This window comes from Nelumbo lutea, chromosome 4, assembly GCF_056320005.1.
Source record: "Nelumbo lutea isolate HS-2025 chromosome 4, American lotus-T2T, whole genome shotgun sequence".
Classification (NCBI taxonomy): domain Eukaryota; kingdom Viridiplantae; phylum Streptophyta; class Magnoliopsida; order Proteales; family Nelumbonaceae; genus Nelumbo; species Nelumbo lutea.
The window spans coordinates 98,944,213-98,966,969 of NC_142687.1; the positions used below are offsets into that span (position 1 = coordinate 98,944,213).

General features: G+C 37.5%; 1 protein-coding gene across 2 annotated transcripts; it reads left to right on the forward strand.

The window, feature by feature from the left end:
- The first annotated feature begins 3,643 nt into the window (after nucleotides 1-3,643).
- LOC148862143 (uncharacterized) lies at nucleotides 3,644-7,276 on the forward strand. Of its 2 annotated transcripts, none has more exons than XM_088982586.1 (3): nucleotides 3,644-4,066; nucleotides 4,530-5,012; nucleotides 5,100-7,276. In XM_088982586.1, exons 2-3 carry the CDS (start codon nucleotides 4,672-4,674, stop codon nucleotides 6,982-6,984), a joined length of 2,226 nt encoding a protein of 741 aa, XP_088838712.1. In that variant the 5' UTR covers nucleotides 3,644-4,066; nucleotides 4,530-4,671; the 3' UTR covers nucleotides 6,985-7,276. The 2 variants fall into 2 exon arrangements, with proteins under 2 accessions (XP_088838712.1, XP_088838713.1); XM_088982587.1 differs by having other exon boundaries at nucleotides 3,899-4,066; nucleotides 4,670-5,012; nucleotides 5,100-7,108.
- Nucleotides 7,277-22,757: the final 15,481 nt, after the last annotated feature.

The following is a 22,757-nucleotide window of genomic DNA, read 5'->3' on the forward strand; positions in this document are numbered from 1 at the left end:
TCTATATACACCTAAGTTTACACTATGCGATCTAGAGATGAAGTTTTTAAAATTGTGGAAGACTTTCAACGCATGGTGTTCACTCAGTTCCAAATTGAAATTCATATTTTCTAGTCAAACAATGCATAAGAATACTTCTATAGTGATCTCACGAAATTCTTTCATTCGAGTGGATTTCTTCAATGAAGCTCTTATGCTAGGACACCCCAACAAAATGATGTTGCTAAAAAAAAAATTGTCATATTCTCGAAGTGGCTCATGGCTTGTTAATCCATATGAATGTTCCAAAACGTTTTTGGATGGATGTTGTTCTGTGTGCTGCATACATCATCAGTCGTATTTCATCTCAGTTACTAGAGTATAAGGCCCCACATCAGATTTTGTTTCCTATAGCTCCACTATCCCCCATTCCAATGCGTGTTTTTGGGTGCTGTTGTTTTGTTCATAACTTGTCCCTTACTCGAGGTAAACTTGATCCTCATGCTATTCCTTGTGTTTTCCTTGGTTACCCTTTATCTCAAAAGGAATTGCTTTGTAAATTTTAGGTTTAGAACATAGAGAAAAATTGATAGATTAAAACTGGGTTTAGAAGAGAAAAACTGATAGAATAAAACTGAGTTTCGTATTCATCCAACAAATGAGAGAAACCTTCAACCCTACTGGTTTCTTATCGTTAAAATAGCGAGAGAAAAAAGAATTCCAAAACAACCTAACTTACAAGTTGAACACGATTAGGAGAGGCATGGGGCATGCTACAATCGTCCTAATCGTGATGTAGCAAGGGTCTAGTCATTGGACTTGGCCAGATTCGTTACTTTTACATTGACATAGCTTGGCACGTCTCTGCCCACTTTTTAATTCAGGCTCATTTAATTGGTTCTTTTGATAAATATGTGGATTAAGAAATAAGAAAAATTAAAAAAAACTGAAAATTAGAATAGGGGGTTCCCTACAAGGAAAGGGCTACTGACATATATATATATATAAACAAAGCGGATAAGAAGTTTTCTCTTTTTTTGAATTTTTTATTTTTTTAATCCATATTATTTTTGGAACAACCAACGAGATGCACTTTAACCTAAATAATTACTATTTATCTTCTAAATTATCTCTAATTCCTATTTATCTTCTAAATTATCTCTAATTCCTATTTATCTCAAAAATTATCTCTAATTTAGTAGAGAGTTTTTCTCCTAAGTTATCTATAATTACTATTTGCCATCTCCCAAAATTTTTATCTATATGTATCTAAAGAAAATTTGGATAAAAAAATTTAAGAATTATTTAATCATTCTAACAAAATTATATAATAACATTAAAATATTTATTAAAAACACAAAAAAATAATTATATATGTTTACAAAGTATATCACAAAATTATGTTCTAACGATTTAAATTCTGTTTTTCTAGATGATCAATTTAAATGTTATTCAAATAATAAAAACTTAGCATTAAAAATAAAATCTTATTTAAATATTTCAATAAATGAATATCATAAATAAAAAATATTATAAATATATAAATAACTATATAAAAAATATTTAGTAATATGTAATAGCTTTCAACAAATAAAATTCAAATAACGAAAAATTAAATATTTATATATTATTTAAATATTTAACATAACTAGATTTAAATAGTAAAAATAACGAAAATATGTAATAAATTGAAATAATCTCATAACAGTAGAAAAAAATTATAACATAATATTGAAATTAATAATAATTGGATATATTACAAAATTAATAATAAAGTTTTGTAATAATAGTATAAATTATAATTTTATGGAATATTAAATTTAATAAATAATTAATATTTTAAAATTTAAATATTTTACATATTATTTAAGTAGTTAAGTAACTAAATATTTTAAATAACAAAATATTTAACATAACTAGATTTTAAATTAGTTAAAATAAAGAATTTATGTGATTAATTTAAAAAAAATATGGAAAGTAGAAAAATAATTATAACATAATATTGAAATTAATAATAATTTAATATTTAAAAAATTAATAATTAAATAACTTTAATAATAATTTATTATTTTTATATAATATTGTAAATAATAAATTGCACTTATATCAATTAATAATTCAAGAAAACAACTTTCATAAAAGTTAATATTTATTAATAATTTTAAACTCTTAATATATATTTATTATATAATTATATATTCTAATATTAATATTTATTATATTCTAGTAATTATTTATCATTTTTTGTGATAAATGTATTTTTAGTATAATTATGTATAAATTTATTTTTGTTTTGTTATTTATAAAAAAAACTTTCAATAATTATTGGAGATTAAACTACTATTATTGAAATTTTTAAAATTTTTATTGTACTTATTATATTTATTGTATTTTTATATAACTTACTGATTAATATTTATTAGATATTATACTATTTATTGACTAATTTAATATATTTTTGGTACTTATTGTATTTTTTCGTTATCAATATATTTTTCAATAATTGTGTATTTTCGCTATAATTTTTCAACAATTATTAGAAATTAAAATGTTGTTATTTATCATAGATGAGACTATTAATTTATTTGAAATTATGAGCGTTCATGAGTTGGTTCAATTTGGTTGTAGGTTGTTTTGCCAACCAAGTTATATCAGTTTGGGTTAATTTTTTGTTTGGTCAGTTGGTTCAAAAGATTTAAACTTGAAAATTAAATTTAAATTTTAAAAAATATAGTATAATTATTAAAAAATAAATTTAAAAGAAAAATTTATGATATAAAACATTTTAGACTAAGAAGTATGGGAAATTTCCCACTTTTCTATATTAAAAATTATACTTAAAATATAAAAATATTAATATATGTTTATAAATGGTTAAGTCATCCAATTTTGGTCGATTTACAAATGGAGAAAGCGAAACTGATCCAATATGGTCATGTCAAGTTGATCGGGTTCATCAATTTAATGAACAAACCTAACTAAAATCAATTATTGTTATTTTTGTATTATAAGAATTTTATCAAAAGTAGTATATAAAGTATGAATAATTATTAATTATTTAAAAATATAAAAATATAAAATAGTTGTATACTCTTATGTGTTTTTATTAGGGTCACTTAGTAGACCACACCTTAGAGTTTTACATATTTACTTAAACCTACCTTATAGTTTTCATTTTAATAAAATATCTCATATATTTTATAACATATTTACTTAATCAACCTTTCATTAAGGAGTGTTTGTTTTGCCATTAGGGCTATGATTTTTTATTTAAAAAATACCCATATCACTTTTTTGTATATAAAACAAAATTAATTGAATATAGCCAATAGAGTGGTTGCCTGTGTCTTATTAGGGGCAAAATGGTATTTTATTTTTATTTTCTTTTGATAAATTTATTTAAATGAACATTAGAGTCGACACTATCATTTTCCACTATCAAATGGAAGATTAATTAAATCCATAATAAATTTAAAAGTGGTATTTTAGTAAAATATAAATTATAGGGTAAATTTTAGTAAATCTATGAAAGTATAAAAAGTATTTTAGTAAATAATTATTTTTATTATTTAATTTTTGCTTAAACAATCACGTACATCGCACAGTTACCCGCTAATATATATATATAAATTTGAATAAATACTTATTTTAAATGAAATCAGACAATACGAAAGACTACAGTCGGCCAAGAATGCACAGACAGATCAATACACCTCGATATTTGAGCCAGTGCCCTAGTTCGAATATCCTATCCACAACAATTCTATCCATCGCTACAAACTTAACATCACATCCATGCGAACATCTCATTCTCTCATGTAATTATGAACAGAGAGATATTCCTAATCCATGGAGAAAGTGTTTTTGCGGGTAGGGATGGGTAGACTTTATGCGGGCAGGCGATCCGGAGCCAATTTTCAGGCGTTCACCTCCTTCCAAAGAGCGCACTCTAATCCGCATTCCTCCAACAGTGGGAATGTAGTGGTTCCCTCTTCCTTGGCGTTTCGATCAACTGCAGAACCATCGGTGTCCACGGAAGAATCCTTCTTTTACGTTGATGAACACTGGGAGTCCTAGCCCCTTCCAGGTTGGTCCATCACTGAATGTGGGTTCCTGAACATGCCGAATTAAATTTTCTTCTGTCTGTTTCGCTGGCTGGGTTGGACTAAGATTCTGTTATTCAGTGCTCTAGGGCTTTTGTTGCTTTTTCTACGTACAACAAGCAAGTTTCTTGGGTTAATGTGCTCTACCTTCAATGTTTTTTTTTTTTTTTTGTTTCGATTGCTTTGTTGCAGGCAATAATCCGGTGGGGTTGTGTTACTTTTCTATTTTATTCATTTTTTTTAGGGTTTTGGTTGTTCTATTATATAAAATAACTTGGTAGGGGTGTATTATGATTCTCTGTTATTCAACTTTATAGGGTTTTGACATACAATATCTGGTGGATTTGGTTAATAATTTCTTTTCTTCAGTGTTCTAGTGGTTCGGGTGATTTATTACATAGAAAGATGTATGATTTGATAACTATTGTCTGTTCTTTGATGTTTTAGGTCATTGCTTACCATTATCAAGTGTTACATTTACCGTAGTACTGGAGTGCATTGCTTTAATTGGACCATGAAAACATTTCTCAACTGTTCTACAAAATAGAATCAGTTTTAACTCTGATTTGTGTAGAACTAATATTTAGAAATGGTGTCTAACTCGGAGAAGGAAATCTTATGCTATTGCATGAGTGGTGGTGAGTTAGTAACATATCCAGATGGATCTGTTTCTTACAAAGGCGGCATTACAAAAGGAGTGAAAGTTGACAGCAATACCAAATACAGTGATTTTGTACGCGAGCTCTGCAGCAAATTTGAAATTGATCCAAACACAGTAACCTTGAAATATTCCACTCCATTTGACAAGAGCCGCCTTCTTGCTTTGTCGGATCAGTCTGATTTTGCAAATTTGCTAGGTTTTAACCAAGGATTTGCGGATGTGTATGTAGTTAAAGAAGAGAGGTGTGTAGAACCCCAGGAAACTACAAGGTAATTCGCATGGTGATGACATTTTTCTTTTATGGCAGATAATGTTCTTATTATCATTGATAAGTAACTCAAATTACTATGGTCCAGGTGCTCTGGAGATGTTTTGGTAGGATCTGTAGTTGAAGATTCTAACCTTGAGGAAGCATCAAACAGGTCAAATGACAAAGCTCCTTTGCTGTCTGCATTATGGGAGAATGCCATAAAAGGGGTAGGACAGATGTTTCACAGTGGCAATGAGTTCCGAAATGCACTTGCCAATTTCTCAATAGCTTGCCGTTTTGGGTATAAGTTAATCAGGAATGACCGTAAGCGCATAACTGCACAGTGTGATGCTGATGGCTGCCAATGGAAAATCTATGCTTGTAAAGTAGGAAAGACCAACATATTTAGGGTACGCAAATATGAAGATAAACATACCCACCCAACTAATTATGAGGAGACTGTGAAGTGCCGAATAACAACGAAGTGGGTTTCTAATATTATAAAGGAAAAATTTCAAAACAACCCTGATTATACGCCACGGGAAATAATTAAGGAAATAAAGCGTGACTACAATGTTGACATAGCTTATAAACGGGCCTGGCGGGGCAAGGAAAGTGTAAAGGAGGCTGTAAATTTATCACTGAAGAACTCCTTCAAGCTTGTACCTTGGATTTGCCAAAGACTGATTGAGTCTAACCCTGGCACTGTTGCTGTGTACACGTCAAAAGGTGACTCAACATTCCATCAGCTATTTATTTCTTACTATGCTTCTATTCATGGGTTCCGTGTTGGTTGCCGCCCTATTCTTTTTGTGGAGGAGAAATTCTTGAATGGAAAATATCTTCATACATTACTTTCTGTGACAGCTGTGGATGCTGACAATAGAATGTTTCCCGTGGCTTTTGCTGTGGTTGAGTCAGGATCCTTGGAAAATTGGAGATGGTTTTTTAGAAATGTAAAGGTGGCTCTCAATGACAATAGAGATATCATTTTTGTGTCTGACAGGACGGAAGACATTGTTAAGGCAGTTGAGGAGATATATGGGTCAGTGCTTCATGCACATTGTTACTGCCACCTGACCGAACGTTTCAAGATGATGTTAAAATGCTTACATTTGTCCCCTTCAGTGCGGGATGTGCTAAAGATGTTATTGGATAAAATTGCATATGCAAAGACTAGGGTAGATTTTGATGATGCTTTGGGCAAAATGAGGTCTATTTCAGAGGAGGCATATGGCTGGGTTCTGAAAAATGAACCTATTCACTGGGCTAATTCACTATTCCCTGGCAAGCGTTATGACCAGTTTAGTGTGAATATTGCCGGTTCTTATGGTGCATGGATTCCAGAAGCACAAGAGTTGTCAATAATAGAATTGATTAACCTAATCTGTAAAAATATGACAGATATCATGGTTGGAAGGCAAACTAATTGTGCTGCCTGGAAATTTCCTGTGGGTGGTACAATTGAAGAACTGTTGAAAAAGAATATTAGCAAAAGTGAAGGATTACATTTCCGTCGTACATCAGCCTTTAGATTTGAAGTTTTTGGGGTTCCTATCAATTATTGGGTGGACCTGCACCAAAGGACATGCTCTTGTAGGGAGTGGGATATGGTTGGTTTCCCATGTATACATGCATGTGCAGCCCTTAAAAGTATTCAAGCTGACATTTATTCATATGTGGAAAAATGCTACCTAAAAGAGACACAAAAGGCCATTTACTCAGAGTGCATGCGTGCAGTATGGACGAATGAAATACCTCATGGTACCTTCATGAATGTGATTGTTGATGATGCTTCAATTTCTGGACTTGGTCTTCTTCGTCCTCCTCTTCCATGTGCTCGCCGTTTGCCTGGTCGTCCAAGGAAACATATGGAGTCTCAAAACAAAGAAAAAAATATGGAGCCTCAGAACAAAGAGAAGAGGCCACTTCATTGCAGTCTATGCAAGGAGACTGGCCACAACCGTAGGAGATGTAAGAACCAGATGTAACACTATACAATTGAGGTATACATAGTTCTTATTTCTTTTTCTTTTTCTTTTTTTTTTTTTTGAAATCTGACCATATTAAATATGAAACAACGTAACATATAAAAAGAGGGGTTAGCATTGGTAATCTTGGTTCTTCAGGAGTGGGAATGGTGTTTAGGGATGGTTATGGCAGAGTGAAGGTGCTTTTCTCGGGGCCTATTATAGATAGAAACTCTTTAAGAGCAGAACTGTTGGCTGTATTACAATAGTGAATCTAAGACAATTAATGGACGTCAGAAAGTTGATAATGGAAGGGGACTATCAGTTTGTTTCATTCACAATAAGAGCCAAGCAATGTGGAAATTTAGGCAAGTTTTCAAGAAGATTCAGTGTTTGACGGGTGGAAAGGATATATCATTTAAATGGGTCAACAGGTCAGCAAATGGAATGGCTGACATGTTAGCAAAATTAGGTTAATAGACAACAACTTTTCTGGGCCGCAATATATTGATTTCAACATGTATAGGGGTAGGTGGAGTACTTCCATCGCATAAAGGGGTTTCAAAATACTTTGTACATATAGATTCTTTATATAACTTAATAAAGTTTTACAGTTACGCGTCAAGATATATATATAAAGAAGGGTTTCATAACCCCAATAAATCCCTAGGTTACTAAGTAGTCCTAGCTGCCTAACCCCAATATAAATTTTAGTAATATATAACAAACTAGCTCCTGGCTTCTTCATTTGTTAGCCCCCAATATAGTTGTCCTGTTTACCCCTTGTTTGGATAACATATCCGCAAAGTCATTTGCTTCCCTTATGGTGCATTGAAATATTTTTTGCAATTCTTGATTCAGCTTTCTATTTTCCCTCATTACTTGCCTATATATATATTTTTTTTTGAGAAATGGTGAATATTACCAAAAGATTAGAAAAAGATAAGGCTACTGAGGTAGAGTTTCCTCAGCAGCCAGGTACAGATAAATGCAACAGGTTATGGATTACAACAAGAAATCATCATCCCATACAATGGCATTCCAATGATCAACAAAATGCTTAAAATGGGAACCCCAAAATAGATTGTGAATGGAGATCAATTTCACCAAAGTTTTCTCAGTTGCAGCACACACTTTCTCCAGAGGACTTGCCTTGTCTTCAAACAAGCGATCGTTCCTCTCTCCATGAGCACCAGCTGACCACCAAAGGGGAGACTTTTCAGAGAAGCTTACCCCTCTTTGAAAAAGCCTGACCACGCCACTGAGGAAAGAGGAAGGCATGGTCTGAGGGGGTGATCTAGTTCATACGAAACACATGAGTCGAAACCTTGGGAGAGTAGTTGCAAAGAATGAGCAGATGATTGGCAGATTCCTTGGCCTCCTCACATAAACAACATCGACTAACAAGGATCATCCCTTTTCTCCTCTACACATCAATAGTGGGAATTTTATCCTTGATGGAAACCCAAATAAAGAACTGAACCTTCAACAGAATGGCTGTCTTCCAAAACCAAACCCAAGGGGGGAATAGATCATCTTTGAAAAGCAAGGAATTCTGCATCGACTTCACTGTAAAAATAGAAGAAGCTTCTTTGGTCCACCAAATCCTGTCAATACCTAGGGGTTGAAACTGAACTTTTTCCATAGCTTGTGGTAAACCAACAAGAGCTTCCACTTCCCAATCATTTGTCTCTCTTCTAAGCATCGACATCCAAACAGGCTGGTTGAAAAGTCAAGACATTCACAGACCTGTGCTTCCTTGTTGTGAGTCAAAGCAAATACTAAAGGAAAATCCATGCTGAGAGGGTTGGCACCGCACCCCGTCTCCAGAAAAAAAATTCTTTTGCCAAAACCAGGCTTGAAAGAAATGCAACTGAAAAAAAGATTCCTGTTCTGCAAAATACCCTTTCACACACTCATTCCAAAACTTTCAGGTGTTGCACCTGATTCCCAGCCTAAGGAAGCTGCCCCATATATGTTCTGGATTACAGATTTCCAAAGCAGGTCACACTCTGTTGTAAGCCTCCACAGCCACTTGGTTAGCAAAGCTATGTTCATTTGTTTGAAAGGCTTAATGCCTATGCCCCCTTGCTATTTGGATTTACAGAATACAGACCTCAGACCAAGCCATGAAGTGAAAACTCTTTTTCTCTTCCAAGCCATCCCAAAGGAAGTCTCTCCTCAAAATTTCAATAGTTCTAATCACCAAGCCAGAAGTCTTGAACAACGACATAAAATAGGTGGGCAGGTTTGAAAGGACACTTCTGATAAGAGTGGCTCTTCCTCCTTTTGACAAGTAAACTTTCTTCCAGCTGGCTAGCTTGAATTTAATCCTTTCAATTACTGGGTTGCAAATGTCCTTCGGTTTACAGTGTGCCCCAAGGGGAAGCCCATCAAATTTCGAAGTAAAACAGCTTACTCCACAACCCAAAACAGCAGCCTGTTCGTCAAGATGTGGCACCTCCCCTACAGGTATTAGAGCTGGCTTTTTGCAGATTAATTTTCATACCAGAGGCAGTTTCAAAAAAATGAGGAGGCACCTAAAGGAAAAGCAAATCTTGATAGATGGGCCTTGAGAAGATTAAAGAATCATCAGCAAATTGGATGAGAGTGATCGGATTACCATTCTTAGAACTGTGAAACCCTCAATTTAATCCCAGAGACTGCACGGTCAATGAGTTTGCTTAGCCTTTGAGGTTGCCATTAACCATACTTGATAATTTTGCTGCAGCCATACAACTTGTGATCCACTCCCTCCACTTCATGCCAAAACCCAATCTTCTTAGAATATACTCAACAAAGTCCCATTGAACATGGTCATATGCCTTTTCCAAATCCAACTTGCAAACTACACCTGGAAGCTAGAACACCTGCTTTGAATCAAGAGTCAATTCATTCATTTGCCTTCCGTCCACGAAAGGAACATGTGAGGGGCAGTCCCAACTTATCCATGAGAACTTATCTATTGTTCTTGGTCGAAGTTTGATTTCTCTATGAGAACTTTGAATCTCAGCGAATCCTCCCTCTTATCCATGAGAGAAAGGTTCCATCATTGATGCTTTCTGGGTTGATGACAGGCATCGGGAAGACCATGGATCAGTTCTTTTGCGAGTTCTTACCATCTTTGTAAACATTGAGATGAGGGCGATTAATATGGTGGAGAAGATGACGTCAAAGGAAAGCTTCCTGCCGGCAACAAAATGGAGGATGATAATGGTTGTGGAAAAGAAAAAATTTGTGCTGGAAGAAATCGGAGGAGGTTCTGCAATTAATGTTTGAGAAGATAAGAGATCTGTTGTAGTCTTGGGGAGGGAAGCAGTCTGTTGGTTTAAAGGTTTCCTTGATGGAACAATTTTTGCCATCACAGAGCCTGAATGGAAAGGAGAATTGGTGATAAGTAGGAAGAAATTCTTGGTGGAGAAGAAAAGCAAGAACAGGGGTACCTATATTCAGCTAACTGAAGCGTTTGGAAATGGAAAGAAGCAAGTGGTTTGTATACCAGAAGGAAAAAAAGAAGCAAGGTTGTATTTTGATTGCTGGTTCTCTCGCTGATTTCGAACAAAAAAGGTTGGGATTGGAAAGAAAATCAGTCCTTCCTATCCAAGAATTAGCCGCTGGTAAGAGCCTAGCAATTTCACAGGTTGGAGAAAAGTAGAAAGAAAATATAAGAGGTGTCAATGGAACTATTGCGTGTCCAAAGCTTGTATTAGAAGGACCTTTAGAAGACTGGGAAAAGAAAAAGGTGATAAGTCTCATGGGGGAAGTGGTGGACTGGAATGGAATCCTAGCCGATGTCATGAAGACGATTCTTGAGATTGAATACACATTCCTGTTCCCGTTTGAGAAGAAGGCTGCTATCTTGGACCTTGGTCGCCCTCTTGAGGTTGCAGCAAAGATACAAACACAGGAAGGTTGGGCCTTGCTACAGAGTTGGTTTTCGTCCTGCAATGAGTTTGTGTTGGAGGAAGAGGAGGTTATTCAATTAAAACTGATTGGGCTTCCATTCAATCTTTGGAAGCACGAGGTTTTCTCCAGAGTGGCAGATCGCTGTGGAGGGTCGCTCATTGCAGTGAACCTTTCTTCCCTTCAAGCCACTAAGATCAAGATTCAAGGTTCTCATCCGCAGAGAGTTACGAGGTTCGTTGAGATTTCTTCAGGCGGACGATGCTGGAGAGTCTGTTTAGCATTGGAAGTTGAAATGGTGCTATGGGAGAAAGGCAAGGAGGTAGGAGACAATGGTGACGTGTCTAGAGTGCTGCCAAGTGGACAAGAGTTTATGGAAAATCAGCAGTATAATGTCGGTTCTGCTTTAGAAGGTGGACTATTGGGCTTTAAGTCATTAAAAGTGGTCTCTTTAAAATTTTTTGAATTTCATCGTTCAGTTAGACCGATGGCTAAATTGTTGTTTGTGGATATTTTGAGGGAGGGGGGTAAAAAGCATGGTCCACCCGCTGATCCTGGGTCGAACCGGCAACCCAAATCACCTGTTATGACTAGGCCACATGATAACTTAAAGAGCATGTGTGAGGCTTTTAATAGGGCGATGGAGGATGGCATTTACAATCTATCATCGTCCCCATCGTCCCAAGGCAATCGAACTGGTTCGAAGCTCTCGCAACTACAGTGAAAATGTCGCAACAGGCCTAATCCTTGATATGAATGGACAGAGGCGGACTGGGAGGAAGATGACGATGACATAGAGAATCTTTGTGTTCATTGTGAAAACTTAGATGATGGTCTCTCCTTTGAAGATGATTCCAGTAGCAGAAACTAGGATGATGAAGATACTGTTCAGGTCAGTGTAGAGAGTGGGAATGATTTTCATATTGGTTCACTCTTTGATGAAAAGGAGGTATCAATAAATAAGGAGAAATCACAAGTTGAAGACATACTCCTCTAAGCTATGAACAAAGATGTTGTCTTATGGCCGTCACCGATTAGTGGTGTGAAGGATCATCCAATTATTCAGGAAGGGATTAGAGGTGCCCAAGGGGGTAAGGAACTAATCCCAGATGAGAGACAAGAGCATGGTGATAAATTGGTGTTTCGGCAGGAGAACTAGGAGATTACAAAAGATACTCTGGGAGGGGGTACAAGTTTTGGTTTGGCCAAGTCAAATAATCATTTGAGGCCTTCCCAACTAGTTAGAACTGAAGTCGGGAGTTTGGAGAGGTTCCAAAAGGACAAGGGCACCGAAACTCGTGTCTAAGATGCTTGTCATTCTTTCTTCTCAGCATTCTGGTAACTTCGATAACATTGTTGGTTTAATTTTTGATGCTAACTTGGGTCATGTTGATCCTACAGTATATCCAGATTCCAGCCAAGGCCGTGATTTGCCCATGAATCTACTAGAAGAAGGAGAGAATGTGAGAGAGGTAATAGGAGAGGAAGAAGGGGAGGGTGTGTTTGAGGCTTGGGGTGAAAGGAGGCAGAAGGACAAGGAAGGAGCAGGGACTGATAAGGGGATGGGTACAGAGGGGGGCAAAGAAACCACTAAACTAATTCATTTGCAAGAAGATGAGAATGACCGGGGGGGGGGTTGGAAGGGCCTTAACTAAAGGGAAGAAAGAAAAGAAGGAGGTGGGAGAAAGTAAAAGAAGTCAAGAAGATTAGAGTATTATGGATCCTGTGGTGGTTATGTCTAAAAAATGAGGTTGAGAGTGGAAAAAATCGAAGAAAAGGAATCTCAAATGGAGGCAAGCAAAGAAAAGGGGGGCAAGAGGAGAAGGAAGTTAAATGAAGTTGAAAAACTCATTAGTGATGTGGTAGGGGATAAGGAGTTCAGTGCTAGGGGAGGGAGGAGGAGATGAGGTCTGTAGGATGCAAGGGGGTTGGGTTCAGGATTGTTGTGATCATGAAAATTGTTAGTTGGAATGTAAGGGGGTTAGGTAGTGCCACAAAAGAGGAGAAATCAAAGGGGTATTGAGGAAGGAGAGACCTGATTCTATTCTAATTCAAGAATCCAAAATTTAGGAAGTTGATAAGAAGTGGATAAGAAGTGTGTGGGGAGAGAGGAATATTAATTGGAGCTTTGCTCCCTCTTGGGGTGCCTCGGGAGGTATCATAACAATGTGGAGGGAAGAAATAGTTCAATGTTTGGAAGAGCTGGTGGGGAGATACTTAGTTTCTATTAAGTTGAAGGATGTGCAAGACAGATTTGAATGGGTTCTCACGAATGTCTATGGGTCAAACTCATATAAAGAAAGGAAGAATTTATGGGGAGGAGCTTGGAGATGTTAGGGGTCTCTAGGATGGACCTTGGTGTCTACTGTCTAGGGAGAGATTTTAATGTAGTTAGGTTTGTAGTGAGACAACAGGAGGCAGGCAAAGAACCACATTGAGTATGAGAAAGTTCAACTCCTTTATTGAAGCTTTTGAGTTAAGAGATATTACTTTTGGGCAATCCTGTTATACTTGGTCAAACCTTCAAACTTCCCCTATTCTATCCAAGCTTGATAGGTTTTTAGTCTCACTTGACTGGGAAGAGCATTGGCCAGGTTTAGTCGGAAGAAATCTACCTAGGGTCACCTTAGACCATTGGCCCATTTGTTTGTTTGAGAGAACCAGTGATGGTGGCCCAATCCCTTTCATATTTGAAAATATGTGGCTCACTCACCCGAATTTTAAAGAGAAAGTTAAAGTTTGGTGGAATAGTTTGGTAACACCTGCAGTGTGGGAAGGCTAGAAGTTCCTTAAGAAGCTTCAATTGTTGAAAAAGGAGATCAAGGAATGGAGTAGGGTGATGTTTGGGAGATTGGAGGAGAAGAAGGTGGAGTTGATTTCTCAGACAGAGGCAATAGATAGCAAAGAGGTGGAAGGAATTTTAGATGTCGGTGATAAGGAATTGAGGTGGAATTTGAGGAAAGAACTAAGGGAGACCTTATTGAGAGAGGAAATTTGTTGGAAGCAAAAGTCAAGAGAAAGATGGATCAGAGAAGGTGATGGAAAGACAATTTTTCCATACCATTGCAAACAGAAGGAGAAGGAAGTGCATGATTAACTCTTTAGTGGTAGGGGGAAAATGAGATCACAAATCAAGATGAGATTGCTAAAAATTTTGCAGAAAATTTTTGGTCAATTTGTAGAAGACCCCTAAGTGAGAGGTGGCGGATTGAAGGCTTTGATTGGGAAACTCTGGATGAGAATCAAGTCCAATTTTTGGAAAAAAGGTTTGAAGAGGGAGAGATTAAGGAGGCTGTTTTTTCTATGGACAGATCAAAATCTCCAGGACCCGACGGTTACACAATGGCTTTCTATTAAGATTGTTGGGAGATAATTAAAGGAGACTTGGTCAGGGTGTTTAATGAGTTATACAGGAGAGGGGTGATAAGTCCGGGAATGAATTCTACTTTTTTAGCTCTGATCCCAAAAAAGAATAATGCCAACCAACCGGGGGATTTCAGACCAATAAGTTTGGTCACTAGTATTTACAAGGTGATTGCAAAGGTGCTGTCTCTAAGGATTAAAAAGGTGATCTCCCATTTAGTTTCTCAAGCTCAAGGGGCTTTTGTGCAGGATAGACATATTATTGACTAGATTTTAATTGCAAATGAATGTGTGGAGGCTCATAAAATATCAAAGAGGAAGGGAGTGGCTATCAAGTTGGATCTAGAAAAAGCCTATGACTTAGTGGATTGGAGATTCTTGATTGAAATTATGAGGAGATGTGGGTTTGGAAACTTGTGGTGTAAATGGATCATGGGATGCCTGCGAACTTGTCATTTTTCAGTTATAGTTAATGGGGCAGTGTATGATTTCTTTGAAGGATTACATGGGCTTCGGTAGGGTGACCTCCTCTCTGCTTTTCTTTTTACCTTGATTGCTGAAGCATTAAGTAAATTGATTTCAAGAGCAAATGGTGTGCAATCAGGGGATGGTTAGTGGGGAGGGACAATGTTTTAGTAACTCATTTATAGTTTGCAGATGACATTCTTATTTTCTGTGATGGAGGAAGTGGGAAATTTGAGGGCGGTTGTGAATCTCTTTCAGTAGACGTCTAATTTGAGGATTAATTGGTCAAAGAGCTTACTGGTTGGAGTCAACATTGAAGAAGATGAAGTGAGATTTCTGGCAAGTTCTCTAGGTTGTGAGAAAGGTGAGTGGCTAATGAAATACTTGGGTTTACCCCTTGGAGGTAATCCTAGATCTGCTAGTTTTTGGTCTCCGCTGGTGGAAAGGATAGAGAAACAATTGGCGGCGTGGAAAAGAATCTATATTTCATTAGAGGGGAGAATAACCCTAATTAAATCCACTCTAGCAAATCTCCCAATGTACTATATGTTAGTGTTTATGATGCTCCAAAGGATAGTGGGGAAAGTTGAAAAAATCATGAGGGATTTTCTATGGGAGCTAGGGGAAAAAAAGAAGGATCATTTGGTTAGATGGGAGACGGTGAGTAAGCTGAAAGAGGAAGGGGGTTTGGGAATTGGTAATGTTAGAATGAAGAATGAAGCTTTGCTGGGCAAATGGCTCTAGAGGTTTCCAAATGAAAATGAGAAATTATGGCACAAAGTGATTGCAAGCATTCATGGCATGTCGTGCAACGGATGGGATGCTGGCTATCTATGTAGGGCTAACTTGGTTGCTCCCTGGAAGGCCATCAATGATGTCCTCCCTATGTTCCTTGATTTTATCAGGTATGATTTGTATTCAGGTAGTAAAATCAGATTCTGGGAGGATTTGTGGATTGGGGATACTCTTTTAGGGGAGAAATTTCCTTTTCTTTGTGATCTGTCTAGGTTCAAGGGTAAGCCTATTTCTGATTTCCTAAACCATCATTCTCACCTTCCAAGATTGAATTGGAACCTTGGTTTTAATAGGAATCTTAGAGAGTTTGAACTGCTTGCAGTCTTTGAGTTGTTAGGATTGCTGAATTCAGTTTTCTTGGGGGAAGGTGGGTCAGATTCTAGAATTTGGGGTCCTAATTCTGATGGATTTTTTTTTCTTGTAAATCCTTTGTTCATTTGATGATTGCTACATAGTATTCTCTTCAGTTTCCAGTCAAAGAAATTTGGTGCCATCCTATTCCCCCTAAAATCAATGCTTTTTGTTGGGAAGTCTTTCATGGTTGTATTAATACCTTTGATGTACTTCAAAGGAAAAGGTCAAATTGGTGTTTGTCCCTTAACTGGTGTGTCCTGTGTAAGTTGAATGGTGTGACTGCTATCCAACTTTTTTTATCATGTCCTTTTGTTAGTTTTATTTAGAATTGGTTTACATCCTTTTTTGGGTGCAGGTGGTCTTCTCCTAACCAATTGGAAGGTTTATTCAACCCTAATGGTTGCAGTGGTAAGACAACGAGGGGAAGGATTCTATGGAGGTGCACTAGAGCAGAAATACTTTGGACCATTTGGAAGGAAAGAAATGATAGAATATTTGAAAGTAAGGAAAAATGCAAGGAGGATCTAGTGGAAACAATAACATTGAGGGTGGCACATTGGGTAAAAAGTTTAAAGCAGTTCTCAGATTTTAGAGTTGAAGACTTCTTCAAGGTTTGGGGACTTATTGCTGCTTCATCAACTATGAGGCGACAGGTTTGTGAGACCTGGTCCCCTCCAACAGAGGGTTGGATGAGGCTGAATTTCGATGGGATTTGTGTGGGTAACCCAGGCCCTTTAGGTATGGGGGGGCATTAGAAATGAAAATGGCTCCTTTATTGCTTTGTTCTCCTTCCTGTGGAGGAGGGTGATGTAGCTAGGGTAGAGTTTCTAGTTGCAGTATATGGGGTTGAGAAGGCCAAAGATCTGGGGATTAATAGACTAATCATCGAGGGAGGCTCAAAAACTATGATAAAATGGTTGCAAAAAGGGGAAGGAGTGACCCGACAACTGAAGAATGATTTTAAAAGGTTCAAATGGATGTCAGGAAATATGTCTATTCAGTTGGGTTGGGTTAGGAGATCAGCCAACAACTTGGCTGATAGATTAGCAAAGCAAGGCGTTCAAAGAACATATATGTTCTGGGCACATTTGTAATTCTCTCTTTGGTCAGCTTCTATGCTGATTTCTTTGTAACTTCTTGTTGTATATTAAACCATCTTACTTGATGAAAATTTCAGAGTTATTGATAAAAAAAAAAGGACCGTGTGAGGGAGAGAGATTTGGACCCAAGACACACCTTAGCATATTGACAAGGACCTTTGACAATAGTTTGTAAACATTGCTCCCTAAACTGATTGACCTATAGTCTTTAAAATGCTCCAACCCTTTTCTTCTTCAAAATGAGGGTTAAAAAAAGTAGCTTTCACCGCATTGGCCACCTCAGTAGAGGAGTGAACTCAGAGAAAACTGCTAAGACATCTGGTAGGACCAACATTTCTTGAAAAACTCGATTGTGAAGTTGTCAGTGCTAGGAAATATGAGGCTGAACGTGATCCTGGTCATTTGTTCGTTCTCCCTACCAAGAGCTTCTGACTCTACATTCACCCCCCCTACCACAACAAGTGGGGAAATTGACAATATCTCCTCTTCTTCTTGTTTGTCCTTGTTTTGGCAAGGCACAGGCGTTGGGGCTTGAGAGTTCACTTTGGATAGCCAACTGGTTGCATGCCATTGACTGGGAGACATGAGAGCTTAGGTATTGCCTCTATGGTGCTTGGAAACATCAAGTGGAACCAGGGCAGGCTTGATGTTGACGATGAGATAGAGTTGCCACCATAGGACCTTCGAGGCAATCTTTGATGACCATGATAAAGAGCCTCACCTCTTCTTCCAGAAAATAACTTCGGGCCATGGCCTTGAGGGTATGAAGGGTGCTGGCTTGTCTTGGAGGGCACACATGATTGGATTGACAAAGAAGGGGGTCTTGTAGAAGGTGGAGCTTGGGGTTTGGTAGAACTTGAGAGGTATAGGCTTCGGCTAGAGTGTTACTAGGGTCAATGGTTGGGTTTAAGTGGGCAAGGTTAGAGTTTTGGATCACGGGGAATGGGCCACTGGTTTAGGCTAGCTAGGTTCAAAAAACGAGGCTTCGACCATCACTTCTCTAATTAGGTCCTTGAGAGCTTCTTTATACAATTTTTTTGGTTCAAAGTTTGAATTAATCCCCATGACATCCTCAAATGTCTCGCACACTTTGTGAAGTTCCTAAAATTTGGGTCGGTTTCGAGGTGGACTGGAAAAGGAAAAGGGCCTGCCTAAGTGGTTAGGTGTCTCTTTGCTTTCGGGACCTCCATTTGAGATTCTTGTGGCGTTGTTCATTGGTGGTGTTTGGATCTCTGATCTCTCTGCCTATTCTTGTTACCCCCTAGCTTCCACTCCTTGTGTGACTTCTTGAATTGGATTCCCAATCCTATCGCCATAGAGCCTCTCTTCCCCCATTAATTACTCTGAGGAATGAGGCTCTCTCCTGCTTCGTAATAACCTTCTTCTTCCCCATGTTTTTCGAAACTAATTGGATCTCGGGTAGAAATTTCTGCCAGATGGCAACCATGTAGAAAATGCCTCTATAGACAACTTTGATGGCTGTTGGGATTGAATGTTTCCACTTCCACTTTCAAATGCACCCATTTGCTGCTCTCCTTAGCCAAGTAAGAGTTGTCCACTCTAATGAACCCACCACATAGTTCCCCCATTGTCTTAATGATCTTGCGGTTCTAGAGATGCATTAGAAGACCAAAAATCGTTATCCAACATGAAGAAACCTTCCAGTTATCCTCCATTACTCCAACCCTTCAGTGCCACTTTCCAATCTAAAACGTAAAACCATTGATCACAAACCCCTTCGACCAAATCTGTAGTACACGATTGGCTTCTTTAACTAATAGTAATAAGACCAAGAACATTCCTTCGGGTAACTTCTGAATTTCGGGACATAGAAGCAAATCCCATTTTTGTTTCAAAATAGGACCTAACACAGACGCCAGTAGAGGTGGATCCCCTTCAAACTTACCGACCAAATACTTGTGCTCCTTGTTTGTAGCTTTCTCCAAGAATAGATAGATTGCCGACTCACCAATAACTACCTTGCAATCTCCATCATGAGGCTAAGGGGTAATCTTTTATCATTGTTGTAACTGGGTGATGCCTTATCACCAACATCATGTTATGTTTTCTGTTCTTTTAATGAAATTTTGGTTTTTTACCTATCAAAAAAAAAAAAAAAAACTCACCAGTTATGAGGCTAGGCTTGTATTCTAGCCATGCCCTTAAAGGAATGAGAGCTATTCGCCATTCCCCACTGATCCCTCTCTAATTTTCTTTCCCCATCTGGGCCGAGTTCTCCCTCTACTCCAGGGGGGAATTGGAACACTTTTTTTTTTTCTGTTTCTGTTGGGACCTCCTCTAAACCTCTTGTTAGGTCGGACATTGCCGTCTCTTGAGTTAAAGCCATCTCAGGTGTTCATGTAATGCTGGTCTCCTCAATCCCAACCGTTGTGAAACTGTTGAAATCCTTGCGACTCACCATTTGCATGCATTTGGAAACCCCTTTTCCCGTCATTCAGCACCATTCATTGCCGTTCACCACCCCTTTCATCCTGCTGTTCAGTGTTCACCACCCAATGGACCTAGAGTAAGCAGCTTATTTTTAGTTGGGAATCTCCACCCATATTGACATTCTTAAAATTTAGTGCTTCCCCATTTTTTTGATACAAAAGAGAGCTTTACTCCAATGAGGGAGAATCCTTCTCACCTCGTTGAGAAAAAGAAGGTAAGCTAGGTCCCATGGGAGTGAAGTACTCAAAGCCTCCTGAATGTCCTGCCCCTTACATTGCAAGCCAATATACTACAGTGTTACCTTATGAATTTTTTTAATTCTCTTGCCAAAAGGCTTGCCTTTGGACATATTACTCGCCTCTTGAGCCTTGAGTTTCAATACTCCAAGCATCCTCTATGAATTTTTTTAAGTTGTTGTCTAAGGACCACATGTTTTCAAACCGGAAAGGCTTGAGGCCCCAATCAACCTTATCCTCAGTTACTAGAAGCAGAGGAGCATGGTCAGAACTTAGAAGGGGGTGGTTGGTCAGCTGGGATTGTGGATATCTTTGCTGCCAAATGTGATTTATGAAACCCCAATCTAGTTTTTCCAGGTGCAGCCCTTATTTCCTTGCGAGTTTATATTTCCTTTTGCTTTTAGTTCAATGAGGCTGGACTCCATGATCATCTTCTTGAAATTGTTTGCCTGGGATTGGACAGGATTGCCATTAGTTTTATCTTCTTGGGTTCGAATAGAATTGCAATCCCCAATGAGGCACCATAGTCTATTTATATGGGTGCTGATATCCACAGTCCAATTCCAAACCATCGGTTGCTCCAACCTATTAGGGGGAGCATATACAAAGGCGATTTTCCATGGGACTGGTCAAACATTTTTCAAAGACTAGCGAATGGATTGATCTTTCGTTTGAAAAAACCGCATTTAAACTAATACTATTCTTCCACAATCACCATAATCCACCTGAAAAGCCTGGTGTGTTTACAATATATTTTTTATCAAAATTAAAGTTTTTCATGAGTTTCTCCACCCTATCGGGATTGATTCGAGTTCCCATAAGGCAAACTGTCAGGCTGATAAAGTTTCGAAGAACAAAAAGTTGCCAACGTCGCTTTGTGCTTCCAATTCCTTTAATGTTCCAAGTCAAAATTCGCACCATTGTTCACTTTATTTCTCTTTGCCCAGTTGTTGGCATCACCAGTTTCTCCTTCCATGCTTCTTTTATCCAGCAATGGAGCTTTAGGCATGGCTTCCATCCTTAGCCATTTGTGGGCTGCTTTGATCCTCTTGGATCTCCCACTGTCTCTCCATCTCTTCCTCCTCATCGATCAGATCCTCATCTTCTTCAATATTGGCTCCCTTCTCAGAATTTTGAATTGCCTCATCCTTCTGATGGCTGGCTCTTTCATTCCCTTCTTTTCCCTTAACAGACGCAGTTCCTTCATCATTATACCAGTTTTTGAGCACCCATTGCTTTGTGCTGGCTCGTGGTTCTATATGAATTGCAGGAGTGTAGGATTCATCAACAACCTTCTGGTTACCTGGGAAGGTGATAAACTTGTTTGCTGTTCTACCACCTTTATGGTTTGGGTTAACTAACCACTGATTTTTCCTCCTGTTCATGATTGTGTACCAAAAACGTCCTGGCATCCACTGTCTTGGCAAGTGGTGTCCTACTCAAGATTTCTTCTTGGGCTCTAGTACCGTCCAACCTTGGACCTGTTTGGCCTTTTCTTTTTTGGCAGTAGTAGTACATTGACCACGTCCTGTGACCCACAATGCCACAGGCCAGACAGAGGTTGTGTAAGTTTACATAGATAATTTTGTAAGCCCTGGCTTTGATCGGGACCTCCGGTTCCAGTTTTTGAGAAATGTCAACAGTGACAGACTCTTGGGAAGTGTGTTCGGTCTAGGGTGAGATTGTTCTTGTCCAATTTGACAACAGGTTCAACTTCAGCTAAAATGAGTTCCGGGTAATCACATTCCTAATATTAGTGCATATATATCGAAGCATCACTACTCCCTAAAAAACACAAGATATATTGAAGCTAAACTTCTACTCCATAAAGATTATTTGTCACCATATTTCTAGTGAATGATGCTTAAATTTTCTTGATAGCAAATATGAAGCAACAAAAAGATCTCCTAAATCACCCACAAATTCCTTCTAAATGAGCGAATTAACAAAAGTGGCTACACAGACCCATGAAGAAAGAGTACTTCCAAAACATTCTTAAAAATAACAACCAGGGTTTAAAGGGCTAAAATAGCCAACTAGGTTCTACACTATTTAATAGCCTCCTCAAAGATATCTAATTTAAGATATAATAAGGCACATTATGGTCAATACAAATCACACATGAATCACATGGAGAGAACCCCTCCATATAAAGATCCTAATTGCTCTATTTCATATTTATAGAATAATAATTGTAAGGCAAGCAAAAGGAAGGGAAGAATTCACAAAGTTGAATAATTTGCCAAATTTGTTTTCCTATATACAACAAGATAGCCTTAGTTGAATGCCCATTATCCTATAGTTTAAAATATATAAATAAACAAGTAATAAAGTGGTTTCTCCATGGTTAATGCAAGTATGCTTAATAATTATAAATCCATCATAACATATGAAAGATAGTCTAAGCAAGTTTTTGGCTCAACTAAGACAAACAACCATAAACACCTTTTAATAAATCCTAGAGCTCTCCTTTTATATGTGCTATAGAAGGATTACAAACTATAACCTTACACTTGACTGATAAAATTCAAATATCCACTTGGAACAAAGATTGATAATAATGATAAAAAATTCTCAGTACCTTTGAAGCTACAAAAAAATAAGGGATTTTAAATATCATTAGGGGAGGATACAATAACAAGTTTTTAATTTAATAAAAAAGAGGAATTATAAAAAATAAAAAAGCCAAAACAAAGCAAGCAAATATTAAGGAATTAAATTGCAAATACCACTTAAGGAAGATAACAATATGGAATGTTGAAAACATTTAGATAGAAGACACATTGTATTAATAATAACCAAAAAATATTTCATTTTGAAAACCCATCAGATCCCTAACTTAATATATATGGTGGAAGCTACCAATCATAGAAAATTTAAAAGGAAAATATTGAATAATAAGAATAATGACAAAAGTAGAAAGTGGCTTCTTCTCTGGTTCCTTCTCGGCTTTAACAAAGAGTAAAACATCATCTCAGACTTCTTATTCTAAACACATACCCAACAAACTTGTTAATATAAACCTTCGGTTGATTTGGCAGTTCCAATACCAAATCCTCGATTGGGTATCCATCAACATGGCAAATCAAAACCATCAAAAGAGAGAATCCTAATCCATTATTAGGTT

Bases quoted from the DNA above. Each gene is read 5' to 3' on its own strand.
- LOC148862143 (XM_088982586.1), top strand. From the start codon at position 4,672: ATGGTGTCTAACTCGGAGAAGGAAATCTTATGCTATTGCATGAGTGGT. The intron at 5,013-5,099 runs GTAATTCGCATG...ACTATGGTCCAG, and splicing joins GAACCCCAGGAAACTACAAG to GTGCTCTGGAGATGTTTTGG.